At 37.9% G+C, this 25,125-nt stretch overlaps 1 protein-coding gene across 9 annotated transcripts in view; it reads left to right on the forward strand.

Moving 5' to 3' along the window:
• Window positions 1-25,125, forward strand: part of Dlg2 (discs large MAGUK scaffold protein 2) — a 1,777,227-nt gene that overhangs the window by 294,271 nt on the left and 1,457,831 nt on the right. For all 9 annotated transcript variants that reach the window (XM_085683002.2, XM_085683004.2, XM_085683006.2 and 6 more), the window contains exon 4: window positions 20,648-20,743. In XM_085683002.2, coding sequence (XP_085539128.1) covers window positions 20,648-20,743 — 96 coding nt within the window. The remainder of the gene's footprint in view (window positions 1-20,647; window positions 20,744-25,125) is intronic.

Genomic DNA, 25,125 nt, shown 5'->3' on the forward strand with positions numbered 1-25,125 from the left:
TACTAAAGGCTGTTTGTAGGCATTATGTATTATTTAAAGAAACATGGCAAAGAAGTAGGTCTTCCCACTTTCAGTCTAGAGGACTCTAAGTCTAGAGGACTCCCCATGTCTCTGAAGGCCTCCATCTCATCATAGCATGCGTAATGTCTCAGCCTGATGCTCAAGGAATGCCTTAAAAATGGGTGTGACCTTTTCAGCTTGCATTATTTCCAACATGGATGTCATTCATTACCTTTTAATAATATATGTTTTCCTCTTTTCCCCAAGGCCTCTGAGCGGGTCTGTATTTTGTTAAAACCTCTCTGCTGCAGATTCCACAGGTGTTTGCGCTCGAAACACCACAGGAGTCAGCCACTTTTGCGTGTTCCCTGGTGCAGGTGGCTGGCTCTTTGGCTTCTTTTCTCCTGTGGGTTGTGGGCTTTCTCTGAACCCCCTTCTCAGGCTGCTGCCAAACTTCTGTCCTGAAACCTGCTCGAGCTTCTACTGTTCTATGCAGCAGCAGTCAGCCTCACATTTCATCGTCATCTGAATCGTCTTCTCTGGCAGATTTGGTGAGACAATTGGGAATTCTTAAAAGGAAGGAATTAGTTAAAAGAGAGAGGTTTTTTTTTTCCAAATTAAAAATGGGAAACATTGTTATGATGGAAAGAGTTAGGTCTCTGTATAATTATTCATTGCATGATTTAAAAATGGAACAATTAAAATGAATGGATAATCAACTTAACATGGATTGTTATATTAATTAACATTTTGATTATTTTTATAGTCAGTTTGATAATTCTTGATTTATCTCTAAAAAACGTTGCTTGATCTGAGTGCCAAGATACAGGCCTTAGAAAAACTTATTAAAACACATCATAGAGGTATTCAAATCCAGACAGAGGAATTTAAAGGAGAATCAATTTCAACAGTGCATTATAAGGTTAGAGAGGAACAGCCTAAGGCTTTCAAAGAACCAACCTTAATATGTCCAGTCACCTTACAGGAATTGCCAAATGACAGATACTCCCAAGGCTGTTTAAATGCCCACTGGAATCCTATGAAAATATTAGATTTAAGGAGACTCAAGGAAGTGAAAAATCTCATAAGGCATTCATCTTTTGTGAAGCAGATGTTAAACCTGTGGTCTAGTTGTAATAGAATTATCTCTCAAGACTGGAGAGACTTGGTTACAGCAGTCTTGGAGCATGGTCCTCAGTTACAATGGAGGATGTGATGGGAAGATGAGGCTAAGACTATTGAACAATGAAGTAGGGCTAGAGGTATGAGAATCTCCAAAGATCAACTTCTTGGAGATGGAGATTGTGTTAATGTACAAAAGCAATCTCTATTTGATGACCAGACTCTGAATTTATGTTGTCCAGTAATTCAAGCAATTGAATGCTTGAGACAGAATTGAAAAAGTAGGAAAGAAAAACTGAGTCTTTTACTAAAGTCATACAGGGCCCAAAAGAAACCTTCGCTAATTTCTTACAAAGATTGACTTCAGCAGTAAATAGAATGATACCTAATTCAAAAGCCAGACAAAGAATAATTGATTCTCTAGCTTTTGAAAATACTATTTCACAATACAAAAGGATAATTAGGCCATTAAAGGCAAGATCAGCATCCTTGGAGGAATGGATCTGAGATACAATTAATATTGAATCTCTGACCATGATGATGCTTGGAGAGGAGAAGATTTCCAGAATTTTGAAGAAAAATTTAAATGTGTTTCAATTGCAGTAAACAAGGTCACCTAAAAAGGGATTGTAAAGAAGGCATTCATAGAAACAATGTTTTTTTCTAGGCATACTCAAACAGAACTCCCCTCCCTTCTGGATTATGCAGAAGGTGTGATAAAGGCAGGCATTGGACTAATGAATGTAGATCAATAAGGGACAGTCAGGGTAAGCCTTAGACATTAGGAAACTCCTTGAGGGCCCCTTGTCAAATTCGGTTCAGCCATTTCCTGACATCATAGAGGAAACTGCTTCCCTGAGCAATTAAAGAACCTAATGTCTATTGTAAGAAACCATAGTGCTCTGGTTGATAGAGTAAATTAGGTACAACTTTTTGGATTCACCAAAATAGGATAGATAATGGAGTATATTCTCTGAATTTATCAAATGTTTCTGGACTAGATATTGTTGATGTATTTTTTCCTGTATATATTGTATATAGTTATTGTACTTATTGTATATTGTTTTTCTTATATTCGTTATAACCTTTTCTATTTTAGACAAAAAGGGGGAAATGTGGTGATACTTTGTGCTCTAACAAATAAAAATATCCTGAATATCAGAGGACAGAGCTAGCCACTAGTTAGTTATAGAAGCCAGGCAATGGTGGTGTGCACTTTTAATCCCAGCACTCAGGAGGCAGAGACAGACAGATCTCTGTAAATTCAAGACTACCTTGTGCTACACTAGATTGATTCAGTCTCAAAGAGAAACAGAGCCAAGCAGTGGTGGCTCACATCTTTAATCCCAGTGCTTGGGAATCACATACCTTTAATTCCAACCCTAGACAGGTGAGAACAGGAAGGGATAAGACCATGTGCCAGCTGGTCTATATGGCTAACTAGTAGCTAGCTCCATCTTCTGATATTCAGGAAAGCCTTATTTGTTAGAGTACAATCAAAATGTCACCACAAGTTCTTTGAGGATTTTGTGCACTGTGCTTCAAGTACATTAACACCTTCCTGTAGCTACTCTGAGTTTTATCCTGTCTTCCCTTCCTACCCAAATTTGTTCTCTCTCTTTCTTTCCCCAACAAAATCCAAAATGTGATGTCCTATATTGTTAGGTGTAGGATTTATGTGCTTTTACTGGACCATGGTCAAAATGAACTAAATAACACATCAAAAATTTAAATACCATGATCAAGTCAGCTTCATTCCAGAGATGCAGGGACATTTCAACACATAAGAATTGACAAATGTAATCTAAATAAATAGACTCAAGGAAAGAAACCTTGGGATCATCTCATTAGATGCAGAAGAAACTTTGAAAAAAATATAATATTCATTCATGATAAAAGTCCTGGAGAATCTAGAAATACAGGGAGCATATATCAATATATTAAAAGCAATACATAACACTCACATCCAACAGAATTTTAAATAGAGAGAAACTCAAGCATTTCCACAAAAATCAGCAGCAAGACAGGATGTTCACAATTTCCATTCCTGTTCAATATAGTACTTGAACTCTTAGATAAAATAACAAGACAGGTGAAGGAGATCAAAGAGGTACTAATAGGAAGAAAAGAAGTCAAACAAAGCATCTTTATTTGCAGATAGTACGATTCTTAGCATAGACGACCACAAGGTCATCTGAAAACTCCCGCAGCTGCTAAGCATATTCAGCAAAGTAGTAGGATACAAAATTAACACACAGTAGACTTTATTTATCCACTTTGTGTGCTGTATGGGGGCATCCACAGACACAGAAGTCAGTGGACAAATTCTGGAACTAGGTTCTCTCTTTTCGTTATATGAGTTCTGGGAATGGAACTCACTGAGCAATATTGCCAGATTCCATTATATATACATGACATATGTATCTTAATAGTCCTTGTCTCATTTTAAAATGAAAATGAAGCTGTATATGCAATATATGAAATGGGTGCCTTCATTTTATAAGACAGTAGAAAAGATACTTAGTATCTTAGAGTAAATAATAATTTATTAAAAAAGTAAATAATACTTTTCTAAGATTGCAAAGCTAAAGAGCAGAGACCAAGCCACATCTAGTTCTCTCTCTCTCTCTCTCTCTCTCTCTCTCTCTCTCTCTCACACACACACACACACACACACACACACACACACACACACACAAACACACTGACATTTTGAGACAGGGTCTCGTTGTAGCAGTCCTGGTTGTCCTGGAACTCACTGGCTTCGAACTCTCAGAGATCCCCCTGCCTCTGTTGGGATTAAAGGCATGTGCCACCACTGCCCAGCTCTCATTTCTCTTAATAACTCTTTTGAATCTATTTTGTAAGAACGTTTAACATCTTTTAATTATTATGTTTGCCTGATATTTCTTCATGAAGTAATGAACTATTAACTGTGACTGATCCTTTAATTTTATTTGTGGAAAATTAGTTTATTCTGAAATTGTGTGTGGGTATCCCTATTTTTATGCTAGGGAAAATAAGCAGGCATTGGGAGAAAGTAGATACATTTTCTGAAATTGATAAGTATAATTTTTCTCACATTTAAGTATTTCCTAACACTTTAGAAAATCTTGGCCTTATCCTTGACTCTGATTTTTATCCTGTTAGACACCGGCAGGCTCAAAAGTCACTGATTTTAAAGTTCATAAATTTTTTGAGTATCACAAATATATATATATATATATATATATATATAATACATAAAAAGAGATCACTCTGAAGAGCATCAGAATTTGAAATTCAAGGTTAAGAGCAATAGTATCAACCACTTGAACCAGCCCTTGCATAATTGGAATTCTACTTAAGTATTGGGGTAACCCAATAGACCCCACCCCCGTCTATAACACTCAACTTTAAAATCCTTACCTGGTGCATGGGAATGCATTTCAGATGTCAAGAGCACTTGATACTCTTACAGAGGACCCAGGCTTTGTTCTTAGCAACCACACGGCAGCTCATAACTCTTTGTAACATGTAACATGAAGGGGCCTGTTTGTTGGGGGTTTTTCTGTCCTCCCACAAGGTCCCCACAATTGTTTAGTCCCAAAGAAAAATCACATGCATATCTCTATAAGTTATAAAGCTGATTGGCCCATTAGGTCAGGCTACTTATTAGCTAATGCTCATATCTTGATTAACCCATTATTCTGATCTATTTTAGCCATGTGGCTCAGTACCTTTTTCAGTGTGGCAGCTTGCATCCTGCTGCTTCGGTGATCTGGGCAGGAGTGGGAGGAATCAACTTCCTTCTCCCCTGAATTCTCCTGCTCTTCTTGCATCATTTCCACTTCCTGTCTGGTTTCCCCGCCTACACCTCCTGCCTGGCCAATCAGCATTTATTTAAAACATGATTGAGAGAATTCAGACAATTCTTCCGCACCAGTAACCCAAGTGCCAAGAAATTTATCACACTCTTCTGGCTTCCATGGACATCAGTTACACACAAGGTACACCTACATACATGCAAGCAAACACTCATACATATACCATGAAATAAACATTAAAAAATTAAAATAAAAGTAATTTTTTGTCAACTAGTGTAGCATAAAGAAGAGTGCTGTTATCGTATGAGTATTGAAATTATTGAGGTGACCCACTGAGGGTGAAGATGGTAGGGTGATCTTTATGTCAGATAAGAAGGGATGTCTGTAATTTAGACCTGCTTGAAGACGAGACTGAAACAAATGATATCTATTTCATGTATAAAATACACACACACACACACACACACACACATCCAAAATGGCTTAGTTATCATCAGTTTCCATATTAAAAAACATGTCAGAGATATTGACTACTATGTAAAGGATATTAAAATGGGACAATTGTGAAGTCATGTACTATCCAAGAATGGCTTGGATGACTCGTATGTCTTGGGTTTTCATAGAGTTTTTGGATATTTGGGATAACACTGGGATTACATTTGTAAGGGTGGTTTTTGTTCTTTTCTGTCCCCTATGTCTACAGAGAGTCACAGTTAATAAATTAATTTCCTTTAACCATCTCTCCTGTTTTCTGTGTTCCAACCCTGAAGGAGTCAAAATTCAGGGTAGAGAGACTAAATTTATTATACTGGATTTTCTTTTTCATTTTTACTTACTCAGCTAAGATTAGTGTTGGCACTTAAAGTGACCGTCTAAGAGTGAGTATAAAGGTCATGAGGCTGATTGAATTTCTATTCATTGGCAGGGGAAGAACTTTTTCCAACTTGTAAGGTTAAAGGAAAAGTAGGAGACACAACAAATATGCTCTATGACTCCTGCTTATCTCACCAGTTAACATAGCGGGTGAAGTTATTTAACCAAAGTTACATAGATAGCAAGTATCTGACTACAAGTGAGGGCTTTAACTGCCTCAATTAATAAGTGGAATTAATCACAATGGTAGAGGATGCACTAAAGAGAAATCAAAGAAAATGAGGAAACAGAGTTGATAGAAATGTTGCAAAAGCAAATAAAAATACATTGAAAATTAAAAATGTTAGGATCCATATATGAGAGAACATCCCTTTCTGAGTATAGATCACCTTCCTTAATGTAATACTTTCCAGATAAATTGATTTTTCTTGCATATAGCATGGTGGCGTTTTTATGGCTGAATAAAATTTTATTTTTTTATATATTAACCACATTTTCAATATCCATTCATCTGTTGAGGGATAGTGTCACTGGTTTCATTTTCATTGCTTTTGTGGATAACCCAGTCATACACATGAATATGCTAGTACCTCATGGACAGATATGGAGTCTTTGTGCAAAGGTCAGCAGTCGTATAATTGAGTCATAGAGTACTTTGTTTTTCATTTTTCAGAAACCTTCATATTGATTTCCATCATGGTTGTACTATTTTACACTCTTATAAGCAGTAGATAAGAGTTCCTCTTTGACCACATTCTCACTAAGCATTTCTTACTTCGTTTCCTCAATCGTAGCCATTCTGATTAGAGTGAAATATAGAATCTCAAAGTTTTAATTTGCGTTTCCCTAATGTAAGGTTGTTGAACACTTAAAAGTTATTCATTGGCAATTTCTGTTTCATTTTTTTGAGAACTGCCTATTAATTTTATTAACTCATTTATTGATTGATAATTTTGATGTGGGTTATTTTTGTTGTTTAATCTTTGTAGTTCTTTACCTATTCCTGTTATTCATCCCAATAATTAAGTTAAGTTGGTGAATATTTTTCCTGCTGTATATAGACTGTTGTGCTATTAGACCACTTATATATATTCATGGAGTATAATTACCTTGGCACATAAAAACAAATATGATAATTTTCTATATAGTTTTCTATCTATCTATCTATCTATCTATCTATCTATCTATCTATCTATCTATCTATCTATCTATTGATTTATCTATGATTTTTTGCATTGGTGGCATTCAAAATCTTCTCTGGTAGCTGTTTTGACTATATTATTAATTTTTAAAAGAGAAAACCACCCTAATGTAATGTAGAACACTAGAACTTAAAACCTTCCTATCTAATTCTGCTTTGCTGCCAATTAACTAAGTTTCTCTATCTTGCCCTCCGCCTTGTGCTTGCAAGTCTTTGAAAACTACTGGTCTATTCCTTACTTTTATGAAACCAATGTTTCTAGAGTCTCCATATGAATGAGAACATGTACCATTTGTCTCTCTGTACCTGGATTATTTCTCTTCAGTGTCTTCTAGGCTTATCCTGCTGTTCCAAATGACTGGATGATATTATATTATTTTTTGCTGGTTAACAACTATTTTATGTGCATATATGTTATATTTTATGTATCCATGCATTTTTCTGCTGGATACTTAGACTTATTCCATATCTTGACTATTTTGAATAGTATTATAATAAACATCATATATATCTATACCTTATTAAGATATATGTATATACATGTAAACATACACATATACCCCCATCAGACATATTTATCATCAGCATGCTGATTTCCTGTTCTTTGGATATATATTCAGGGACATTGTAGAATCATAAGGTCTCTTCCTTCTCCTCCTTCCCTACTCTCTCTCTTTTCTCCTCCCTGTTTTCCCCTGTCTAGTCCTCTCCCTTTTGCCTTCCCCTTCTCTTTCCCCTCCCCTTCCTCTCCCTTCTTTCTCCTCCCTTTCCTCTTCCTCCTCCTCTTTCTCTTTTTGTTCCCCCACTCCCCTCTGCTTGTTCTTCTGTGATGTTGGGGATCAAACCCTGGAGCTCAAGCACACTAAGGACTATTTGTATTTATATTTCTTATTTATGAGCTCCTACAATGTTTTCTAGAATGGCCAAACTAATTATGTTCACACTATATGTAAGACTTTCCCTTTCTCTGCGATCTTGCCAAAATTGGCTATTTTAATTTTTTAAAACAATAGTCATTCTTCCTTGGGTATCTTGTGATTTTCATGTGCATTTCCCAAAATGACGACTCTTGCCATATAGTTAAAAAGGGTTCTTGGGTGTTGGTGTGCAAGATTTTGAGACATATTGTTTAAGTCATTTGAATATTTTATACGTTTTCCTGGTAAGTTGTCAGAATTCTTTATCATTAATATGAAATAATTCTTTTATTCCTTGGATTTCCTTTGCACTCTGTTTGTTGTATCATTTCCCAAGGAAAAGCTTTCTAGTCTTATGTAGATCTACTTTTATGTTTTTGTGTTTGTGGCATATGTGATCAGTGTCTTATGTAAAATATTTTGTAGGACAATGCCCATGTCCTCAAGGGTTTCCTCTGTTTTCTTGTACTAATTTCATAGTTTGGAGCCTTACATATTAGTCTCCAATACATTTTGGGCTCTTGTTAATGGTAAGTGACAAGAATCTAGTTTCATTCTTTTGCACGTGAGTATCAAGTTTCCATTACCATCTATTTACAAAGCCTTTAGCCCCCAACACGTGTTCTTGGTTCCCCCACTAAAAATCATTGACTGCAAATCTGTGATTCCTTACTGGGCTGCATGCTCTATTCTACTGGGTTCTGTGTCTGTGTTTTTTGACATTGTAACAGATACTGTGATGTTTAGTTTATCTGTTATGTAAATGATTTTTGGAAAAGTGTTATTTCTTCTGATAATGTTCAATGTAATATATAGGGTTTAAGATATCATATTTTAAAATGCAGATATTATAAAATGAGGACTACTTCGAGATATAATTTATGATTGTAAATATGTTTTGACTTAACTTTGCATAACTTAAAAATGTATGTAACATGAATTCTAATTGGTCTTAATAAATAAAACCCAGAGTCAGATATTAGGGTGGTGAAAGCTGTAGGGTCAGACAAACAGTGCGGTCAGTCACTAGATAGACCTTTCACCTCTACCAATACTCAGACCGATGGGGGAACCCTGTCTTTAGACTGTCTCCTCAGACTTCGTCCTCTGACTGCGGGGGACATCGTCAGACAGAAACCGTCTGCACCAAACCTCAGACTACCCTGAGTTCCTGTCTTCCTCCTCCTTTTATTCCTCTCTCCATCCAGCCATATCACTCCTGTCTCCACCTCCCTAGTGCTAGGATTAAAAGTATGTGATTCCTAGTGCTGGGGTCACATGTGACCTCTGTTTCTGTTTTAGAAAGAATCAGTCTTGTGTAGCCCAGGATAGCCTTGAACTAAGAGACATCCGTCTGCCTTGTCACTGAGTCCTAAAATTAAAGGTGTGTCCCACCACTCCCTGACCACTAATGGCTTAGCTCTGCACTCTGATCTGCAGGCAAGCTTTATTTGTTAAAACACAAACAAAATATCACTACAAATGCATATTCTGGAGATGGGTATTGTAGCTCAGTCAAAGAATGCATGTGCCGAGCATGCGTTTAAGATCCTGGGTTTCATTTCCAGTACTTCAAATACAAAAAATGCATATATTTAATCTAGTGTCAATAGTTGCTAATTAAAGTGATCTAAATGAACTTTAGCAATGAAGTACAGGAGTTGGAGAGATGGCTCAGCTGTCAAGAGTGTTTGAAACTCTTCTAGAAGGCAGCAGTTTGGTTCTCACACCTACCTGTAACTCTAGCTCCAGGGGATCTGCTGCCCTGCAATCTGCAAAGGTACCCCCATGCCTTTATTTACACGTACATGGAAATAAAAAAGAAAAGTAGATAATGTAGTGTAATTTTTGATGCAAGCCTGGAAATAAATTCTAGTGCAAACTTGTATGTCTGAGAAGGCTGTTATTCCACGGTTGGCCAGAATGCGATAACTTTCTGAACTGACAGAGAATGAGTGCAGCCCTCTGGATGCTCTTTGTTGAAGCAGACACTGTGAACTCCTCCACACACAGTCTTTCAGGGTTTCTATAATGCTATGTTGTCCTTTTACAAGTGCAAATCTCCATTTCAATAATCCAACTCTTTTATTGTTTTTCACCAATCATTCTCTGATTTGGGTTTAAGCATCACAGGGTTTAAGCATCCTCTGCTCACTATGTTAGCTAGTGGCTACAGGCCTGACTTCTCACACACATATGAGATACAAAATATCTCAATTCCTTTAATCCCAATTACATGTAGACATATTATTTAGCAACATTTGAGCTAAATATATAATTAAGCTAATTCTACTTATTTCTTTTTACCTTTAGTGTAATAACTAAGCTCCTGAAATTCAATTTATTATTGGCAATTATGGTACATATTGCCATTGTAAAGGACAAGGGAGAGCTGATGTGTGTCCAATGATTTGCAAAGTAGACATACAGAAGTTCCCCAAATGTTCATTCTCTGGTGAGGGGAGACATCACAGAAGATTTTCAGAACTTGGCTAAATATAAAAGGTCAGTGCCCTGGGTATTTTACTGACAGAGATTCACATCGCTCTTCTGAACCTTGTTTTGTAGCTGTGCTCAATCACGAGGCTTAAACAGAGGGACTCAGTTTTCCCCTACAAAATCGGGCAGCGGTGGCACCGATATCCACCTTATAAGGATTTGAAGGAAGAGGAAATGAACTAATATTTGAGGAGTATCTAGCAAAGGCACACATACATATATAACCTTTAATAAACCATAGCTGTTATCACGGTGTTAATTATATTGCTTTGGGTTAAGGCACTGGACTTAATCTGTAAGTACACGAACATGTTACAGTGGCAAAGGTGGGGGCAATGAGCTCAAGTGAGAAAAGGGATGGACACCCCACCTTAGACACATGTTAGAGGATACGTACCAAGTGGACAAAGAGGACAGCGTGCGTGGCAGTAGAAAACGCTCGGGGTCATGAAGGATTCTAATCTTTCCTGCTTTCACAGTGAAATGTTCTACATAAGTCTCGGGCAAAATGGTGTATAGAATTGCAGAGTACACTAGAAAGCCTGGTCCAGGACAACCTGTGCCACTAGGAGTGTGTTGAACACGGCATCAGAGGCATCAGAAGCCTTCCTTAATATTAACATTGATGGCAGAACTCAGCAGCCCACGCCCTGCTTCAGAGACCCTGGAGCCAGGTGAACAGATCACAGCGAATTAGACTCATTAAGTGAAGAAGAAACAGAAGCAGAGAAAATAGGCATTTCAAACACAGACGACGAAAGGAGTAAAAGGAACCAAAGCATGACTGAAGATGCTATTTTGAAATTGGTTTTTCTGCAGACCACATTGCATCACGGTGCATCTGTTGCCAAAAGTGAGCTGGACGGAAAATACAAATGCTCTCCGTTTAAGGCCAGCCATTGGAAATGAAAGAAAAACGCAGACAAAAGAATGAAAACACTTTAATGCTTATAGATAAGTACTATTTGGGGACTGTTTTAATAAGCAACTGTTTATTTTAGTTGCTTAGAATATTCCCCTGGATTCTACATACATAAATCTCAACCCACGTTTCCCAGTTGCCATAACAACTTGATGCATTTGTTCTCTTGTGTCATTTTTTATCACATCTTTTTTTTCCTTAAAAAAAGCTTTGGTTGCTAGGATAGCACAGTATAGTTGTTAAATTTATTCTATTCACATTTTGTTCTACTTGAAACTGGTGATTTGCTTTTATTTTTCTCTAAAGACGCTTATATTGCAGAAGTGTAATGAAGAAAATAGTGGCCTAAATTAGAATTTATATTAAAGATTTAATTATGTGCATTGATTTTTGCCTGAATAGTGTAACATCCGTGTGACATGTAAAATCTAGTTTCATTCAGAAGAGAGGGACTGATCTTTACCAAATAAGGAAAATGCATGGTGTGTATTGTAGGTGAATCTCCAAGCATGACTTCAACCAGGAAATGAATTAGGGATGTCAGGAAATACATCAAAAGCTGTCATTACTGGTTCTCTTTATGAACCATGTTGATTCTTTAAAAACCCTGTGCTTATTTATTACAATAAGGGAAAGTTTTGGTCAAAAATCTTCTCTCTGTGCTTCCCTGTTCTTGGGGAGGGGACTGGAGGAATTGCTTTCCAGATTGATCTTGAAGGGAAAAATTAGATCATGGAGCAATATAAACCTGCTAATAAATTTGTATCTGTGCAGTCAATTGTTGGAGAAGGCCGCTTGTTCATTCTAGTCACCCAGAACTGAAATAATCACACAGAAACTGTAGTAATTAAATCACTGCTTGGCCCATTAGCTCTAGCTTCTTATTGGCTAACTCTTACATATTAATTTGACACATTTCTATTAATCTGTTTATTGCCACGTGACTGTGGCTTACAAGCTAAAGTTCCAGCATCTGTCTCCAGTGGGACAACGTGGCATCTCCTTAACTCCCCCCTCTTTCTCTCCACATTTAGCTTAGCTTTTCCTGCCTACCTCTATTCCCTGCACAGGCCCATGACAGTTTCTTTATTCATTAATGGTAATCACACATACAGAGGGAATACCATATCAGTCAATTATTACTGTTTCTACTGTTTTTTACTGTCCTTGGTGGTACTTTAATATCAATAAATTGTATCACTGAAAAATAGTATTATAAGTTTTGTTGAGGAACATGCAAGGTATACGGGGAAAATTCTAAGACTGTGGCTAAGATAGTTGTTGAAACTTTAATAATGACTACCTGTGCAACACATGAAAATTATTTATCTGCTCACTTTTGGCTGAACAGCTATGGGAAATAGGAATAAAAATAATTGACTTATTGATTTTTTTAGTAAGATATGTAAATATATGTGTATATATATATATAAATATACATACATTATTGATATAGTTAATCTTGACCGTCAACTTGACATGGTTTAGAATCATCATGGAAAATGAATTTCTGGGCATGTCTGTGAAGCATTTTCTAGATTAGGTTTTTGAGGTGGGATAATATACCTTACATATTAGATGTACCATTCCACCAGCTGAATTCTGGTCTACATATAAAGGAGAAAGTGAACTAAGTACCAGCATTTGTCGTTCTGCTTCCTGACTGAGGTTGGCAACGAGAGTCGCTGCCTCCAGCTCCTGCTGCCCTGGCTGCCCCGGTATACGGCACTGTACCTTCAGGTTGTGAGCTTACAGAAACCCTTCATCTAAAGTTGATTTTTCCAAGTATTTTCTCATAGTAACAAGAAAAGTAAGTAATGCAATAAGGTATGAGTATTCAAAAGGCTCTGACCATGCTCGGCATGTAAGATGCCAAACACATCTTCCTTCCTTCCCCTTTCTACATTTCCTTCCATCAGAGGTCAATGAGAAAGGGCAAGGAGTGGGGGAGTTCTAGCTGAAGCAAGGAGGCTCACTCTAGGGCAGTCACTTCATGAGCGTGTCTTCGTTGGCCTTAATTTGAACAGGAGCTATCTCTCATCATTCCATTCGTCGCCTCAGTAAAGCAGTAGAAAACCATTATATTGGGGTTACCTTGACTTTCGGAGAGTATTTGTGTTAGAACATTGACCTCATCACAGCCAAAATTTCATGGACTAAAATAACCTTTCTGTCAGAGTCTTTGTGGTCAGAACTGGAGCCAAATTTGTTTTCCTCAAGGATAATTGTGGGGGGGGGGATCTTTTACCTTTCCAAACCTCAGTTTCCATACACAAGTAACAGTAATCAAAGCACATCAAACAACTACAGGTAATGACCAATTTGCTGTTTGATAATTATTACAAGACATAATGAATGCAAAATATTTCCAACAAATGTTTGTCATTAGTATGGATTGTTAAGGTTGATGATGGCATTGAATGGCCATCAAGCATTTTAGGATCGTAACTAAGTCATCAGGGAACCAAGGCAGACTTCTGTTCCAGCGGGAAAACGGAGGATTTCAGAACACACAAGTGCTCAGAACTGACTCTGGGCACACTGAATCTTGGACTGAGGTGAACGCTTGCTGTCCTCAGCCACCTGTGCATACGGGTGCTCTGATATTCTGATAGGCTGGGTCATGACTGGCTCCAGACATGAATGCTGTGCTCTATATTGAAGTGACAAGTTTCACTTGAGAGAGTAGGCAGACTGGAAGTGACAGTGTTGCTGTGATCCTGTTCCTTCTCAATGCCTAAAGCACTCTCCAATAACAAGCCAGAGCGCGGGGGAAGATGCATGACTTTGTGAGGCCACTAGGGTGTCTTTTAGAACCTCTCTGCTGGAACAATGGAGCCATATAAATTTCAACCCACATCCTCTAGTTGCCATGGTAACTTGATGCACTTGCTTTGAAGTGTCTTTTGTATCTTCCGACCCTTTTGCTTTCTTTTTTTATTTTTAATCATCAGGATTTTTACTTTGCCAGTAATTTCCTTAATGCGGCTGCAGCTTCTTAACCTCCTATTTCCCCACTCCTCCAATTTCTGAATATGCTGTCAAGGAGCAATTTAACACTAAACACAATAGCTGCATATATGTGTTCACACATGCCTGCTGTGCCTGTAAGTCAGCAAGTCAGCCTCCCTCCTGCCTACCAGCCTCCTTGCAGTCACCCCCCCCTCTCTCTCTCTCACACACACACACACACACACGTACGTGCGTGCACACACACCCCACAAAGGCAGACAATCATCAGAAAAGTGATATATTGCTAAAGCTGTCCAGTGCTTTAAAAACAGCTTGTGTGTCTTAAATAAAAAAATTATTTTGTAAGTGGCTCCATTGTGGCACAATTACCCGCTTTGGTAAACTTTTAGCATTTGATATATGGCAACCTGAATCAAGAATATGCTTGCCATTGCCTTCCTTTCCCTCTGTGGGTCACTTGAAAAATTTCAGATTATGAGAACAGTGTTTCAAGGTAAAGAGAACAAGGTGCTTCGGGTTTCATGTCAGAGACTGTCACTACTTTGTTCCTCAACTATGGACAGAGTAATCACACTAAGCTCCATATTAAAATAGACTCTCAAAATCAGAACATAGGCTCGCTTAAAAAATACTTGTGCTGAATGGATTAAGATAGCATAGTGTATCTAGAATAAGTCTGTTCAGGGTATCATAGAGATTACAAACTGATTCCTTCACCCAGGAAACTAGAAGTAGGCATCAAGGAATGGGCTACAGTCAATCTTTAACTTATTAGATACATGTGCATTTTCTTCTTCTTTGTTCCCTTCTCCACAGCAAAGAGTTGAGGCAAGCATGCAAATGCAGACTCCTATCACCTTACTTGAATGCTGGAAATGTGAAACATGGATATAGAAGTGCAGAGGCACTTTCTGGATGTTGTCCCAGAAACCTGACATCTTGTGATGTTCAAGTTAGGCTCTAAATTTCTGGGAGTGAACCTGGTTCAATATATGAAGTGAATAGGATATTTGTAATCTGCTCTTATCTATGGTAGGTCACCACTGACCACCCCAGCGTAGGATCCCCCTTTTATGGAAGAAGGGAGAGTATTCTCATATAAAATGTGTTTAAGCAGAAACATTTGCAATGGCAGAACGCATTTGAATGCAGGCATAGGATTCTTGCTGATGTGTGAGTACTGTGACTGTTTTGCATTTGTAACCCATGCTGATAGTAAAAAGAGTAACGAGACAGAAACAAGGTTACATTTAAAAAGAGCTACAGCCCTGAGACTGGGTGACTGCTCTGTCCAGGTATCAAGCCTTCCAGAGAGGAAGCCACAAGAGATTAAGGGAAATGGAAGGAGATCACAGGGAAATTCTTGAAGGAGTAATTTCTATGTTACGGTAATTTTAAAACATACTTTCAAGTAATAAGAAGAACAAGCATGAAAGAAGAGAATTTTTTTCATTATTGTGGCTAAAAGCGGGGAGTTCTAGATAAAAGTTCTTGGATTACATTCAATAATTTTATATCATTCAGGAACACTCTCCCATCATATTCATAGATTCATTATCAAATAATGTTTCCTTGAATAATTGAGGAATTATCTGCTTGATTACACTTTTGAAAAAGGATGAGTTTTAGAATAGAATTAAACCAAATTAGAATCGTTCTTGCCTTTTGGGGGTAAGTAATTCGACCTCAGTAAGCTTTTGTTTCTTTATCTGAAGAAGAGGAACTGAATTCTGGTCTAGGTTCTGCAGAGAAAGTCTAGGAAGTGTGAACAAGCTCTCTTGCTGTTAACTGGTCTCAGATGCAACATGCAGAAGTGGTCTGTAGGTGGCACTCTCAAGGGTGTGGGTGCTAGAGTTCCTGACTGTATTCTCTTCTGGACTGATGAGATGTTTCTACAGCTGGGATGCTTATTTCCAGACTTCTTTCAAAGCTACAATGTGGATTGAATTAAAAATATCAGTTCCTGATATTTTCTTTTCTATCTATCTATCTATCTATCTATCTATCTATCTATCTATCTATCTATCTATCTATCTATCTATCTATCATCTATCTATCTATTATCTATCTAACATCTATCTATTTATCTATCATCTATCTATCTATCTATCTATCTATCTATCTATCTATCTATCTATCTATCTATCTATCTTCTATCTCTATACATTGTTTGTTTCTACCTACCTATTTGTCTCTATGTATGTATATAGTGTTTCTTTCTAGCTGGAGAGATGACTCATTCAGTAGTTAAGAGCATGTAGTGCTCTCACTGAGGGCCCAAGCTCTGTTCTTATTCCCTGTGTTGTCCTCTCACAACCACCTGTAACTCTAGCTCTGGGGAGTCTGATGCCCTCTTCTGTCCCCTGTGGGTACTGCACTCACTTGGACACTCCCGTCTACCCAGTGCATAAGTAAAAATAAAAATAAAATCTTTACAAACTATTTCCTTGCAACTGTTTTCCCACACTATTTATATTATGAATCAGCTTAAAGTTGGCAAATACATGTCTTATTATGTAACGGATGTCTGTATTAATAGTGTATAGTCAAATAAATTAAGTCAATCACTAAAGCTTTTACTAAAGCTTGAGATACTGTGTTGAAAGAACTAGAGATGCTTCTGAGCAAAGGGTCTTCCAGAAGTAGTTAATGATGTGATGTGACTGAGAAATTGGAAGGAAGTAAAGACTATGAAAGCTAGCATTAGTGCAGATGGTGAGGATGGGGTGGGGGGTATTTGATGAGCTTCCTTATCAGTAGTCAGTAATGAAAGACAGTGTTCAGTGGTTAAGGCAGAGTTCACAGATTAGCTGCCATGCCAGCAGGAGCCAAGTATTGCATTCTTTTTGGTGCTTTTCATGTTAGTTCACATGCTGTTTTAAAATGTAAACTCATTGTCAAAGAACAAAGCTTCAACAGAATTTATGTAAAAATCCAGTGGGCTTTTGTTGGCTGTGCATGTGGTGATCTTCATTTCACCTGTCGAGAAGGGAAATTCTCTGGCAGGATGAGCAGAAGGTCTGGACTTACGGACAGAAAAAACTGAAGGAAGCAGAACTGGGTCAAATGTCAGGCCAGGGATCTGAAAGCTATTTTCTGTCTGTGATTTAAGCACAGGGAACTTTACCACGCAAACTGAGGTGAATGAGCAACCTTCCTCTGCTGGCGAGTCTCCTGTTTTGTTGCAAGATTGATTCATGTTACAGCTCTGCTTGATTGTGCTTACATAGCACCAGTGGTTTGTGTCAGGTCTAGTGCAGCAGCTCAGCCAGACACAGTGACCTTTTGAGACCTTTTCTCCTCTTTGTGAGCACTTGACCATTCAAGAATTTCACATAACAGTAAGAGCACCCAAGTTAGCTCAGCAGCTCCAAACATCCGAGCATGGGACTTGGGTTTCTTCACCATAGAAACACATATGAGTGAGCTGACTGCACCTGCTGGTTAGAGTGCTTACCTTGCCTTTGCTAAGGAACCACTCCTTACTCCCAAACCTGTCCACACCTGCACCTGCAATAGCTTAACATTTCAGCATGCATATCAGGAACTTTGAAGTTAGCATGTGTCATAAGTACCTCAAATGCCCTGCCTCGCAACGTCTAAGCTTTGTGTGTGGATATCCAGTAGAGCTATGAGGCCCTCTTCTTTCTGAAATTCTTTGGTACATTTAGATGAGTGTGTGTTATTCTTGTTCCTATTGGGAGTGGGACAAATTTAGTCTCAGTCTCTCAGGCTTTTAAACATGGTTTGTGTGCTTATGTGTATGCGAGGGCACATGTTTGACAACTTGTGAGAGTCGAGTCGGTTCTCTTTCTACCATGTGGGTTCTCATTAATGGTGCTTGGGTATTAGACAACAGCACTTGAATCTGAGGTCATAAGGAAATCAGTTTGCTACTGATCTGGAATCTTATCCCCACTGGCTAACTTTCATAATTCTGGAGGTTGGCACACATGCTACTGGGGGAGAAAAGTGGACTTCAGTTTTACCCATCATGAAACCTACAAGTGACGATAATGGCCGGTCTGACAAGATATGGCCACAGCTTCAATAATGTCAGGAATGTAAAGAGAACAACCAACTAATGTCTGATTCAATTTAGGGCCTACTCTACAGGTTGGAACTCATGCCTGGCATTGTTCCTAAGTCCAAGAACATAGGCTCTAGCAGACATCCGAGTGCTATTATTCTGCTAAATAAACATAATATTAAACCAATTCCTAATAACTTATTGTACTCAGATGGTATTTAAGAAGACCCTCAACTGGTGATGCTGCAGAGAACAAGAGATTTCAGAGTGCTCATGGCTACATGAGACGCCTACATCACAGCTCACTTCCCAAGGCTCAGCAATCATTACGGAGGAGGGGATGTAAAACGTGTAAGAGCCGGAAGTGGTAGTTGACTGTAGGTGACTACAGTGAAATAATGTATTGAGGACACAGAAGAGCGTTTGATAAATTAACTCATGGTGATTATGACAGCATGCACATCACCTATGCAAGATAAAGCTATCCCAAATCCTAGCATGGTGAAGGGAGGTGGTCACAAATTCTCACTTCTACCTCAGTCACCAGTGGCAATTGAGGGCTTCTGGGAGAGGGAGTCAGTTTTCTTTCAGCATGAGGTCCCTGAAAAGCTACCCATGAGCCAGTAGATGTCCCTCATGGCCATGCTGACAGCATGAAGTGAATTCTTCATGTGGATTAAAGAAAAAAAATACATGAAATGGAAGGAATAATGGTTAAAGGCATGAGGGAGGAATTGGAAGGGAAGATGTAGGGGAGTGGAATTGATTAAAACATTATACCCGTGTGTGAATTCTCAAATAATAAAACAAGAGGATTTATTTGTTTGTTTATTTATTTATTCAGTGTGTGCATGTGTATGTGTGTGTATGTGTGTGTGTGTGTGTGTGTGCATGTACATGTGCATTACACTATATGCTTGTGAAAGCCAGAGGATACCTGTAGAAGCCAGTTCTCTTTTTCCACCACGTGGAACCCAAGGGTGAAACTCAGGTTGTCAGGCTGGGCAGCGAGCATGCTTACCTGCTGAGCCGTTCAACATACTCCTGCAGTCTTGGTCTGAACTTGTTCATTCTTAAATCTGAAGTCAGTGAAAAGTTGGAGAGAGGAACTAAGGAAGTGGGGAGAACAAGCTAGCTCTGTAACTATAAGCAAGGCACGTTTGCCTTCACTGTTGAGGGCCATGATGGCGCTTTCAGTGAAAAGCAAGTCTCTAGTGTTAGTGACCCACCTAAAATCCCCTACAATTATTATTGCCATTAAACTGGCCATCTGCAGAGTAGCATGTAAAGGCACCCCTTTTTTGGGCCATGGACTATACAACCAAGTTGGGACTGCCAGCCCGACTATATAAGTCATAAGAATGTGCCCATTAAATGATGAGACTTCCTGGAATCAAGATACTGATTGATTTTGGATGTATGTGTGAATGAAATTCCACAAAGAAATGTATCAATTTTCCTCCTAAAATGCATCTGCTGTATGAATTCGTCATATGAAGTCCTGGCAGTGTGAACTGTCCTGAAGACAGGTAAGTGGCTGTGTGCCCTGAGAGGTCCATGAAAAAAGCTACAAAGCATGGTCTTCTTTCACAGCATGGCATGGCTATTCCTGTGTCATGATCTCTTGGAACATATACTTACCTTTAAAATAGTCTTGCATTAGTTCATTGAGAATTTTATGCAGTGTATTTTGGACATAAGTCACCCCTCCATGCTGCCCTCACTCACCACCATCTCTGCTCCCCATCCTTTCCTAGACTGAGGAAGGAACTCCTAAGGACCATCATTTCATTGAGCCTAATATTTTGTTGTTAATAATTATATGCATTTTTAGACTTTCATACTTGAGTACAATATTTACATCATATCTACCCCTTTCTCTCCTTCCTCTAACTCTTCCGAGGTCCTTTCTCAGGCTCGTGACCTCTTCTTCACACAGTGAAGATTCTGGAAAACAGATATAAGATGAAGCCAACTCTTCTGTCTTTATCTTATTAACCATACTCACTCAACCTTTACCAGGTCAGCAGTTTACATGGGACCAGTCCAGTGTCAACATTCCCTGGTGGGAATGCTTTGCAATTTAAAAAAATCTCAAGTGTGTCCCGTTTTGTGTCTTCTCCTCAGGAAGAATATAAAAATGGGTTAAGTAGTATATCCATATTCTAAAATTGACATAAGCAACAGCTAATAATCTCTATTCAAGTCTTGGGTATTTTAAGATACATGATAAAAACTTGGAAAGCTTTTACTTTACATTGCATTACTGCATATTCGTCTTTAAACTTTTAATTTTATTTTCAGCTTACAGACTGCGGCGGACCAAAGGAAAATAGTTCAGATGTTGAGCAAAATAAAGAAAACCAGTGTTTTGAGAATGAACCTGAAGAAAAGGCATGTGTAAGTGTTGTTATCTTTGTTGCTATGCTTAGCGCATTCCATGTGCCCCATTTTCCAGAGATGCCATTACTCGGTGGGGTTCCAATAGAAGAGAATATAGAACATCATCTCAAGCTTTTGTCTGGTCCGCATCTTTGCTGAGCAGCACTGAATGTGTGCCATTTTGTGTAGTTACAGGTTTCAGTCTGGGGATCTTTGTTTTGATGCTGTGGATTTAAGTCCCTGGGGATGACAAAAACATTTGTATCATTGAAAAAGAGATCGTTTCACATGTAGATGGTCATTTAAGCAATTTATAAAAAATCATAGTAGATTGTGCGTTCAGGAAAGGAAGCCATCTGGTGGTGGTGGCGCTCTCTTCTTTGAAGATGGAATGGGGTGTGAATGTCCACAAAGCACTCACGCATGTTTAGGCAGTAAACTTTGGTCTCTAAGACACTTTCAACAGTATGCACCGCGGTCTTCTGGATCTTTCCTCCGTCTTTTTTTGTGATGGGCCTTGCAACTTAGGTACTGAATATGTACTAATTGGGGTTGGTTGTCCCTTATCCTCTGCATTCTGACCAGCTGTGGGTCTCTGTGATTGCTTCTCTCTGCTGATAAAGGAAACTTATGCATTGAAGAGTAAGAGCAGCATTTGCCTGTATGTATAAGATTAAATATTTAAAATATAGTTGGAAACTTTATTTGTTTAGGAAAATTGAATAGTAGGCTCTCCTTTAGAACCTAAGAGCCACAAATGGCTACACTCATTGCTATTAAAATATATTACAACGTATATAGGGTAAATTCCACAAGGCCCCACCCCTAGTCAATGTCTACGGAGAGAGGGAAAATTTGTTTTTCTCCAGGGATTATACAGGATATCCAATTTCAAGTGGACAGTCCTAAACTTAAGTACATATAAGGAACACTAGATGAACTCAGTAGGTATTTACACATAAACACACACACACACAATCATCTCTATCTATCTATCTATCCATCTATCTATCTATCTATCTATCTATCTATCTATCTATCTATCTATATGTACATGATGTTGGATTCTCCTCTGTATGCTGTAAATATGTTTTATTACCATTGGTTGATAAAGAAACTGCTTTGGCCTATGGCAGGGCAGAAAAAAATCCAGGCTGGAAGAGATACATAGAGAGAGTAGGCAGAGTCAGGGAGATACCATGTAGTTGCCAAAAGAGGCTGACACTATGTAGCCGCCTAAGAAGAAAGGTAACAAACCATGAGCCTCATGTAAAATATAAAATAATAGGCATGGATAAATTTAAGATGTAAGAGTTAGTTAATAAGAAACCTAAGCTAATAGGTCAAACAGTGCTGTGATTAACATAGTTTCTGTGTGATTATTTGGGTCTGGGCAGCCTGGAAATGAAAGAACAGCCTCTGCCTACTTGTACACGCACGTGTGTGCATACAGTAACAATTTGGAAGAAATGACCTTGAATTTGAGAGTGATTGGGAGCAATATGGGGGGAATGGAAATGATGTCAATACCATACTTGCATGAAATTCTAAAACAAATATTTTAAAAATTAAAAGAAAGAAAACAAACTTTTGGACTTCCTGGCTGTTTCCAAAGATATTTGTGTTTTTCTGTCCTGAAGATGAAATCATCAAGCTTAAGTGGGAAACAAATGTTCCCGTTTGTCAGGAAGATGAATTAAATACATTCTGGACACATAATTGAGAAGCCCTTGTGCTTCTATCATAGGGAAGCATCCAGCCTACCTATGATACTTAAACTTTTACCCATCAGTTTCTTTTCTTTACAGAAGAATTAAAACATTTTAATAAGATACTGAATATCAACATATTCATTACTGCCTAATGAACAGTAAGTTTACAATGCTGTTGAAATGAATTGCATGTTTGACATATTCTTGATGCGATATTATTAAAATCTGAATAATAAAGTTAAAGGTATTATTAAGAACTTTAGGATTCTATTGATAGAGAAGCATTTCACTTCTTAATGTGTTTCTTTTCTTTATTTTAATTTCATTTCTCCATGTTCTTTGAGTTATTTAAAATAATTGGGAACATTTTGAAGGGGTATGTTCTGTGTTTAAATAAATCTGCTAAGTAAAAGATAAAGTTTAGAGATTTAATATTCCAGAGTTCTGGTGAGAAAATTTGAGGACGTTTAATCAACTCCTGGGGAAAGGGACACACACACACACACACACACACACACACACACACACACACTCACACACTCAAAGAATGGGCAACTCTTGATAACTAAATAAATTAAGAGGTGATTAAGGCCAATAGCAGAGATATTAGAAATGACAGTTGACAGATGGATAAACAGAGCAAATTTAGTCACAATATCTTAAATTTGAAGTAATAGAGGGTAGCACAATGAAATACCTGTGAGAAGGTATTCATAATTATGGAAAATTAACTGTAGTATCTAAATTATCTAAAGGACAGTATGAGAGAAAAGAAGATTACTACTTATTGGCTGGTGTATCTAAATTTGAACCGGTGGATTTCATTTGTCCTAGCATGGCTATAAATGTGACCTAACATAAAATCATAAACTAACTTAAAACATGAAATATTTTCTTTTGGTAACTCAGTGGCATTGTTCTGAAGCATGAATTTTATAGATGACAAAGTCATGTCACATGATCAAGAGGTTGACCATCTGAATCTGGTAGGATTTTCATTCTGTATTTGTTAAAAGTAGTTATGTTACTTCAAGCAGATTAAATGATGTGTCTCTTTATTTGTAAGTTGAGAAATGACCTATTGTGTGTGTACTGCAATCCTTTATCAAGTATTTATATCAAGTAGCTAAAAGCTTTGGATATTTCATAGTTTCAGAGATATAACTAAATGCTTCCTAAAATTGTTTTTTTAATATTTTTGATCACTAATTCTATTGTATGTGGCGATAAAGGCATCAATAGATACCTTACAAATACCACAATGAGTGTGCGGGAAAGCCTGATCTATTTTAACAGTAGTGTATAGGTCACCAGGTAACGTGAAATTTGATTGTAGTGAATGCATTAGTCCAGGATGAGTCATGGTGGAGGCACAAGATGTAGCCAAAACTTAGAAGACATGAACCATTTTCTCATATACTCACTGCCTAGATGTTTTTGGACAAGTCACTTGCTTATCTTTATCTAAATCTTAAGTAACAGAACTGATGAAATGAATTGTGACTTTTTTACATATTATATTTATATAACTGTGACAGAATATTGAATTATTTTTAGAGGATCTCATTGCTGCTTGTATTATTTTTCTGTTGCTGTGATACAATAGCATGGCCAACAGAAAATCAGAGAGACAAGAGTTCATTTTGTCTTATGGTTCCAGAGAGAGCGTTTATGTTGCCTGAGAAGGTATAGCATTGTGACGGGATCAGGAAGCCTACCAACCACATCTTTATCCATATAGAAGAGACAGAAGGAGGAGGAGGGAAAACCAAAATATACAGTAAAGCTATATAACCTTAAGTCCTACCCCAACTGATGTCCTACTTCCAGCAACGGTCTCCCTCCTAAAGGGACTGTTAACTTCTTCCAAAATGACACCAGCTGGAGACCAAGTATTTGGATAAGGAAGACATTTCTCATTTCAACCATTATATTTTGGTTCCCTGGCCCTCCTAGACCTATAGCTATCTCCTAACTTCAAAAGTCCTCATAATCTGTTAGTCTCGATACTATTAAAAAATCCAAAGTCTGCTATGACCCGCTGTAAAATTAAAAACATATAAACTAAATAAACAACAACAAATTACATATAACAGCACAGAATATACATTTCCATTCTAAAAAGGGTGAATGTAGGCAAAATGAGGAAAGATTGAACCAAAACAAAACAGAAATCCAACAGGAAAAATCACCAATCAATCCTGTATCTCCATTTCTGCGATCTGGAGCTTCAGTTTCAATGGTTTAGAAGACTCTATTCTAACAGCTTTGCTGCCTATAATACATACACCTCTTTCTTAGGTGGCTTCCATTTTCTGTATTCAGATCTTTTGACATATGTCACTTGGCTATGAAATCTCTAGCATCTATGGTAACCCAGGTTTTACCTTACTTCTTTGGGTAAGCAGCTTCATGCAGGAACCTTCCAGGGCTTGCTTGCAGGGACTCTGACACTTCTACCAATTGTCTGGTCTCATCCAACTCTCTGAAACGGTGTAGGAATAATCCACAAACCCTTTAGTCTTGCATCTTTCATACCTCCAAAGCTAGTACCAGACAATGCTGCATTTGGCTGCCAACTAGGGACACATGTTCCCTTGGCAGTAGTTTTTGTATGAGGAAGCGATTCCTTTTTATGATCAGGGAACATCTTAGGCTTTGTCCTCCCATTGTTTGGAAAGTTAGCTG

The sequence above is a fragment of the Myodes glareolus genome, chromosome 24, assembly GCF_982192425.1.
Source record: "Myodes glareolus chromosome 24, mMyoGla1.1, whole genome shotgun sequence".
Classification (NCBI taxonomy): Eukaryota; Metazoa; Chordata; class Mammalia; order Rodentia; family Cricetidae; genus Myodes; species Myodes glareolus.